The following is an 8946-nucleotide window of genomic DNA, read 5'->3' on the forward strand; positions in this document are numbered from 1 at the left end:
GTATATATATATATATATATATATATATATATATATATATATATATATATATATATATATATATATATATATATATATAGTGTGTGTGTGTGTGAAGATGAAAGAGACCTGTATGAATGACACAAATTTCATGATGGACTGTTTCATATTTTTGCTAATAACTATCAAGAATTTTTCAACGTTATGCAACTCCTGTACAGTTTTCTGTATCATGTAATTTCATAAATTCCATTAAAAAAGAAATTAGATTCATTCAAGATCCTTAAATAACTTAAACGAGATTCTAAAATTTATCTAAATTTTGTTATTGAAATTTTTGCAAAGGAAAAACATAATAATTTTACCTTTGCCGAATAAGACAGAGTGTTTACTGGATGGAAAGCCCAATAATAATTATCATAATTATATTTATTGACCGTGAGTGATCAATTTCAGTATATTACTGTCAACACTAGCAGTTATTAATTGTCATTGCCGTAATTAGTATCATCATTACTGCAAAAGCTGACGTCACAAACGACGGCCAAGGTCCGGGCTGAGCTAGCATGACCGGAAATATATGTATATATACATTACATATATATACATATATATATGTATATATATATATATATATATATATATATATATATATATATATATATATATATATATATATATATATATAATTATTGATTTATATATATAACCAGATACTTGATCTTTACTATATAAGGGGATTAGCAAGCAACTGTTATTATTATTGGTGAAAAATTATTATTATTATTATTATTATTATTATTATTATTATTATTATTATTATTATCATTATAATTATTATTATTATTATTATTATTAGTATTGTTATTATTATTATTATTATTAGTAGTAGTAGTAGTAGTATCATCATTATAATGGTCGATATTCATCAAATGAGCTTCTAAGGTTGCGAGCTGGAATTGACAAAGGTGACAAATCATTTCATAGATCTTCTTCCTCTTGATAAATTCCGACTTGACCTCAGTGTTCAAGAAGGAAGGAACCATTTAAGTGTCAACTGAGCTGATACAATGACCCTTGATGGTCGATAAACAATTGCTTGAAATTCGTTTACAATTACGATGTTTTTTTGTTTTTTTTCGAAAAGTTTGTGTTATTCATTCTCGTTTAGACTATTTTCGAAATGTTTTTCATATCGCAATTTATTTTCTTTTATCCATTCATTGTGTTACTTTACTGTTATATGGTATGTTCGTATATCCTACGTTATGCAAGTAATACTTGCCTTGTATTTCGAGTATATTTCTAAAGCAATATGACTATTTTGATATGCTTTGACATTGTATATTCTTAATTTAATTTCTTAGAAAAAAACACTAAAATTACTCAAAAACCATATAATTATCACCATCATATAATGCAGTGACTCGTCTGAATTTTTAAATATATCTTGTATTGTAGATTACTCGGGTGTAATTTGAACGTTAAAATACCTCCTACTAAACTCGCCCCATTATCTAATTGCTAATTAATAACATTAAACAAGACAAATCCTTGACCCATCCAAACCACCCCTCAAGAAAATAGCTAAGGAATCTCAATTTCATTATGAAGAAACATCGAAGAAAATAAATTACTCTCAGTTGCCACGATACCATCAAACAGAAAAAAAATATTCCAGCCTATCCACACACTGCGCATGCGCTGACAGATCACCTTCACAAATGGTGTTTTAGGTGATCTTACAAAGAGATTGCTGCTGTGTCCAACCGGGTACCTGTTACGGTTCTTCTTGAATTGACCTGACTAGCCGATAGGCATACTTTTGACCTGGGAGTGACCCGAGAGGTATGGATTACGGGAAATACATAGCTCTGGGGGCGTTAGTTATCTGTTGGATTTCCCCTGGCGAGGGTGTTATCATCTCTCGTGGATACCAGAGGGTATGTAGACATTACTGTTCTTTTGTGATTTGAGATGGTTTAGATTATGTTATTTTGATGATAGATAGGATGTCATAAAGGCTTTACATTTATATGCTTTACACAATGTAAATGTATGTATGCATGCATTTATTTATATATGTATATTTATGCATGCATGCATTCATTTATATATGTATATTTATGCATGCATGCATTCATTTATATATGTATATTTATGCATGCATACATTTATACATATATACATTATATATGTGTGTTTGAGTATGCAGTATGTACAAAAACACTGCAAACACACATACACATATTATACAGTCATCTTGCACACCCAGTAACATATCTGAAACAATAATTGTTGGTTATTATGTTTATCTTCATGAGAATGTTTCGTATAAGAAAAAAAAAATCTTGTCGCATTGGCTCAAAATCAACCTTGGTTTACTATCCGATTTAAGTTTGAACCCCGCCCACCTGCGAAGATCTTCATGCTTTGGATTTCAAGGTTTTCAGCCAGAAACACCTGTGGGAACATTTGTTAAAAATTAAGTTTAGATGTGTGAAGTTAAAATTAAGACTAGTTAACGTTAATATGAAGTTGAATTGCAAAGACGTAAGGAGACGATTCACGCTTAAAGTAGTGTTCCTTCAGTATAGTGTGGAGAGTACCTAATGAGAATTTTTATACGTATAGTATTATTATTATTATTATTATTATTATTATTATTATTATTATTATTATTATTATTATTATTATTAGCCAAGCTACAACCCTGGTTGGAAAAGCAAGATGCCATAAGCCCAAGGGCTCCAACAGGGAAAAATAGCCCATTGTGGAAAAGAAACAAGGAAATAAATAAACGATATAAGAAGTAATGAAAAATTAAAATCAAATTTTAAAAAACATTAACAAAATTAAAACAGATAATGCATATATAAACTATAAAAAGACTTGTCAGCTTTTCCAACGTAAAAACATTCAACTACCTGATAAGGAAGACCATTCCATAACTTGGTCACAGCTGTAGTATTGAGTCTCATGATGGAGAAGGCCTGACTATTAGAATTAACTGCATGCCTAAACAGTGATATAATTTCTTGCATTATAAAGGAACCTCAATATTTGATAGCAAATATTCTTCTGGAAATTTATTGTAAGAATGTAGCTTTGCATCACCCATGCCAGTGTTTAATATTCTAGATAAGTATTTTATCATTACTTACTGAATATTGATGATTTTTGTTGAATGTCCTATTTTTATATCGAACAAATTTCGTTGATATAAGTCCTCCTATGGTAAAGAGATTTTTGTTTAGCTATAGCCGATGACTTTAAGGGCTCTAGAACAAAAAAAAAATATTTTTCATTATTTTTTTTTTTTTTTTTTTTTTGGTACCCTTGCAGTACAAAGAACTTCAAATGGTTTTAACGCAAGTTACTAAAACATTTGTATATGTTCTTTCATGACATTTTTTTTTATTATATCTCATGTATTTTTAGCCTTTTTCTCATTTTTTTTATGAAGCCTTAAAAAAATATCCATCGTTTAGTTCAGAAGTCATCAAAATAAATAGATTTATTTTCGTTAAGATTTGAAATCACCAAACTACTTTAATCGCCTGGTATCTTTTTGAAACCCTCAGCTCTCACATTCCTTACATTTTGAAACCCACATTCGTAATTAATCCACCGTTTATGAATCTCAAGTTCATTGATCCATACATTCGGAAACTTTAATTTCTCGTGGCTCTTCGTTATTTTGAAAACTCACATTTATTAAGGCTCCATACATTTTGAAACCAGCACGCATATATTGTTACTTCTTGAAACGAAGATTTTAACTTTCTTTAAATAATGTTTCCAAATAGATCCTTTCCTCTTAAAATCCACATTTATCATTGTTTTGAAATCCACATTCTTAAGGATCCTCTCTTCTTCGAATCCTGCAGAGCATCCTGCCGAAGACTTCACTTTCCTGTAACTCTTCGACAAATCACCTGCCCTCCCATCTGGCCACTTCAGACTTGATATACTGCTCCACGCACTGCTCCAAGGTGAATTGTTCTGCATTTTGCATTGTTGGTGAGTTAAAAAATATTTATTTTGTCTTTATCGCGCTTAAAAGCGCCAAGCCACCACTTCCCTTATTAGAATAAGCAGTTTGTGCACATTTGGATAGCTATATGTGATAAGCACCTTTCTGAGTGGGTATTCCTTAACTTGGTGAAAGGGTCTGTGTATCGCCATGATCAGCAAAGTTGTACTAGTCAGGGCCATCCCTACTAAGTTTCATTGCTGTGAGCAACCAGGCTAAAGTATCCCACTATCACCAATGCGCACTGGCCAGCGCGGTGATAGAAATGGCCAAATCCCAGAATGCCTGACATGTCTGAGGCCTTTACCTTGCAGTTGGCTAGAACTGGCTAAATTTTATGTTATTGTCGTTTCTGTGATGAGCTAATAAAAGTTGCCCTTCATGTAATATTCAGAATCTGAATTCTAACATCATTCTGCTTTAATGATAGATATTGGATAGTAGTAATAAAAGAAAAACAATTTCACCATCTTTCAAGAAATATTCAAAATCTTTATGGCAACCTGTTCTAAGAGTTGCGTAGTTTCAACTTCCCACTGATCTGAAAATTCACTGAAAGTATTATGCTAATAGCCTCATGATTTGAAGAATCTGGGGTTATTCTGGCGACTGGAAGACGTCATCTATGGTACTCATTCGTCCAAGAACTAGAATTCACAGATACAGTCTTCATGGGTAATGTATTTGGGATATTATGGGATCAGAGAAGTGCTAGGTCAGGTTAGAGAATAATGGTGTTTGAGAGAAAAATTAGCTAAAATACGAGTCTCAAAGGCATTGACATTTTCACAGAGGAAGTGAACAAGAGAGCAATTAACATGGTAAGAAAACTGTGCCTTATCATTACAATTATTTTGATTTGCATTATTATGATCATTGCTTTTATTACGGTCTTTATTATTATTCCATCATCATTCATAATATGCACACATTCCATGAAAATTACATTAACGAGAGGGATTAATCTTTGAAGTTTTTCTCTCCTACAGGCAGAGACTGTCTCCTGCTAGACTTGATGGTTTCTCCGGGTGAGGTAACACCTGAAGTAAATGCCGAGACTATCCTATGCTACGTTCCTATCAGCACCACAGGAACTTCGACGACTGACCTTTTAAGGGGCAAAGCTGTGACACCTCAGGCATCCTGGGATGGCACGTACGCTGCTGTAGAGACTGTGGTAAGGGAACACTGAATAAAAGCAAAGGTCTTTGTACAAAATTTAGATTAGGTCAGGCTCTATTAACCTTGATAATACTTTGTTTGTGGCTTGTGTTAGGCTTGGTGACTGATCCTTTCTGGTTGTGGGAGCCATTATGAATTGGACCCCTTCCTGTTTTAGGTTTACTAGAACAATATCATTTTCAAAAGGCTGTAACAATAAAAAATTAAATATATTCTAAAAGCTTTGAGACCAAACTCCTGGCATGTTTTGTGAAATCAATTGAGTTTTCTTCATTTGAGCTTGGTTACTCTTTGAATGAGGTATTCCCATTTGTATATCTAGGAATTATTTAAAATAGAGTGCTTTCAAACATGGCAATAACGACAACTTGAAGAGTTGTGGGTCTATTGGTAGCGTCCCTACCTAGCGATCAGTTGGATGAGGGTTCGAGATTGGCTCAAGCTCGAAAGTTTTTTGTAGTGTCTGCAACCTCACCATCCTTGTGAGTTAGGAATGGGCGGTTTGGGGAGCCTATAGTTTACCTGCTGAGTCATCAGCATCCATTGCCTGTCCCTCCCTGGCCCTATGTTGATGGAGAGGGGCTTGGGCACTGATCATATGTATATATGGTCAGTCTCAAGGACATTGTCCTGCTAGGGATTTGCCACTGCCCCTTACCTCTGCCATTCAAGAGTGACCTTTAAAATTCCTGCCGGCAGGTGACCGGAGCCAGGTGCGAAAAAGTAGCAGAAGATTGTTTCTGCTCAGAAGCCAGTTTGTGGCCCAAGGTCGTTGTAAACATGGGTTCATCGCAGCCCGTAGCCAAAGTGGTGGTCACAGTGTCATCCTTCTACCCAGAAAATTTCGTGAACGTTGACATTCGAGTAAGTATACTTTTTTCTTTGCTTTTGTTTATTGAGTACTTCGGTATTATGTGATTTCCTTTAATGTTCACAGTTCTTGAAAGTGATATCAGGTTGTTTCTATCACTTTTTTATCTTTAAATATAACTCTTTATAATTTACTAGATTTTTTAAAAATTTGATACGTCGATGATATGTAAATTTTACTTAATTGCTTAGATTTTAGGACTATATGTATATATATATATGTATATATATATATATATATATATATATATATATATATATATATATATATATATGTATGTATACAGTATGCTTATACATATATATAAGAAACCTCTAGTCTTAGAATGTTAATCAACCAATTATATTTGCTTACTATGATTGAGGGATGTAAATCTCTCTCTCTCTCTCTCTCTCTCTCTCTCTCTCTCTCTCTCTCTCTCTCTCTCTCTCTCATCTAAACCCTATTCCCCCATTCCAGGTTGGGTCCTCTGGAACAGGCGATGACGCACTCCTGAAGCAGTACACTGGAACTCCAAAAAAGGGGGAAAGACTCATCCTGAAGGGAACTCAGACCTTCACTGGGACGCATGTGTCCCTCCACATGGATCCCTTCATTTCTAGTAGCTTCTGTCTTTGTCTGGTGGAGGCCTACAGTGTTTAACGGAGGCCTACAGAGTTTAACGGAGGCCTAAAGTGCTTAAGGTTTCTTGTTTCATGTGTGAAACATATTCAAGATGAACGTCACAGGATCTAAGATCGACCATACTCGTTAATGTATCTATTTATATATTTATCCATTGATTCATTTCTTTGTTAGTTTTTTCTATTATTTTATCGATCTATATATTTACCTAATTGTCAATTAGCTTGTTTTTACATTTATTTATCTATGTGTAAGCTCATTTGATAATTTATTTTCAAATATGAAGTTTCAGCCTATAGATAATTTCAAGGTTAAATCAGATACTTAACAATTGAACCAACGTCTGATTTTTTATTTTCAAGACTGGGATGATATATTTTATTTTTTATATTCTTAAGTCTTGACAGATAAATAACCAAAGAATTAATGCCTGAGTCTAACACATTTTATGTGTAAAAAGGAAAAAGGAATGAAGATGTCTTTAAATCTGAAAAGATACTTGACAACTATTTTTTCGTAAGGTGATGACTTACCACTTCACACTACTATTTATTTATATTTTTTGGAATGTGATCATTTTCGTGTATAGACGATTTTAGGGTTAGAGTAGTTAACAATTGATTTAATGTATTTTCTCCTTTTTTTTAGTTTCGAAATGATACTTGACTTTAGATCTTTTTTATTCTAGACAAATTCTTGTCAATTGGTTTCTTTAAAGTTTGAGTTTTTTAGGCTCGAGGTGCGACGGTGATACAGATAATTTTTATTCTTAGCAGAAATCTTACGATTATTTTTTATAGAATTAAAGTGATACTTAAGCGTACTCCTTTTTATCCTTTAGTGAGACTTGGCAATTGATAAGGTTTTAAATGATGATAACGAAGTTTAATTTCATGTCTTAATTATATAGGTTTGTGCTAACACTTGTTAGTAACTAAGGATTTTCAAAAGAATTTTTTAAAAGGATTTTCATTCCACGTTATCTGTTCCTGAGCTGAGACTTGGGGACAGTGAATGCTTTTCTTTTTAGTAGGTCAGAAAAACAACTAGACACATGAAAAATATTTTTAAGGCTTAAGCTATGATTATAATAGAAAGAATTTTCCAATTTGGGTTTAATTTGGCGAAGAGTTGATTTAGGCTTAAGTCTATGCTTATATTACAAATATTTCCCTACTCATCCCTTCTTCTGTTAGCATGCTTTTTCCCATTCGTATGGGGTAACACAGTTGCCTTCTTTAGAAGGACTTTACTTTGGCTTTGGGGTGGACCCAAGGTCTATATCTGGACCGTGGGTGGACCATAGTCCCGACCGGCTGCCTTGCCTGTCATCGGTAGCGTATGTTTGTGCGTCGTACCAGCCACCATCGCCCTTCCTCCCAGCAGCGAGGAGTCATGGCGTAGTTAGGTTGACAGCCCTCTATGTTTAAATTTACGATTTTACGTTACTCCACTTTGTGTTTCCCAAGGAAGACGAACATTTTCTGCTTAGCCTTATAAAAATTTCAGTTTGATAAGATGATTATGTCAAACTAATCTCTGACAAGAACATAACAACAGGTAACTAGCAATCAACCAATCAATTATAACTATGTTAATAACTATTGTCTGTCATGAAGGACCTTAAATTTCACATTCTCACCTTATTTCTAGATTTGTTTATTAAACTTAGTCTAAGATGACGTCCTCTTCAAGTTCCAATACGTTTTTAACCATCATGAAGTAATGGATTGTTTGATGTACTTTGTGCGACTTCTATTTTTTAGAATAGCAAATGCTTCGTTACTCGAAACCACCGAATTTTTTTGTCGCCTACCCAACGAAAAAAGTATATTTTTTTATTTTATTTTATTTTTTATTTTTTTTTGCGCGCGGGGGGGGGGGTTGGATGTTGATTCCTCTGCTGTTAAGTAATGAGCGGCATAACCATGAACTGTATTTGTAGTTTATTTTTGCAATAACATATACTTACATTACATTTCAACCAATGTTTTATATGATGTACCAGTACTGAATCTGTAGTGAATTGATTAATTGAAAATTTTTGGGGGGAATAGAATAGTAACACCCATTTGCACATACTCGCATCTCACACGAGCATTTACAGCAGATGCAAAATACTGGTAATAGATCGAGTAATCATAAAATTCCACGTACCATTTTCACGAGATTCTTATCCTGTATGACGCCTACTAAGGGAAGAGGCTTGCCTATTAGAAGGGTTTCTTGGATAGGTTAAAAGTTAATTTTATTC

The 8946-nt window shown here is 33.5% G+C and overlaps 1 protein-coding gene across 1 annotated transcript; it reads left to right on the top strand.

Moving 5' to 3' along the window:
- The first annotated feature begins 1650 nt into the window (after nucleotides 1–1650).
- On the top strand, nucleotides 1651–8161 carry LOC137653226 (uncharacterized). Its single transcript, XM_068386593.1, has 5 exons — nucleotides 1651–1922; nucleotides 3870–4002; nucleotides 5005–5192; nucleotides 5897–6061; nucleotides 6528–8161. Exons 1-5 carry the CDS (start codon nucleotides 1830–1832, stop codon nucleotides 6708–6710), a joined length of 762 nt encoding a protein of 253 aa, XP_068242694.1. The 5' UTR covers nucleotides 1651–1829; the 3' UTR covers nucleotides 6711–8161.
- The last annotated feature ends 785 nt before the right edge of the window (nucleotides 8162–8946 follow it).

This window comes from Palaemon carinicauda, chromosome 14, assembly GCF_036898095.1.
Source record: "Palaemon carinicauda isolate YSFRI2023 chromosome 14, ASM3689809v2, whole genome shotgun sequence".
Taxonomy (NCBI): domain Eukaryota; kingdom Metazoa; phylum Arthropoda; class Malacostraca; order Decapoda; family Palaemonidae; genus Palaemon; species Palaemon carinicauda.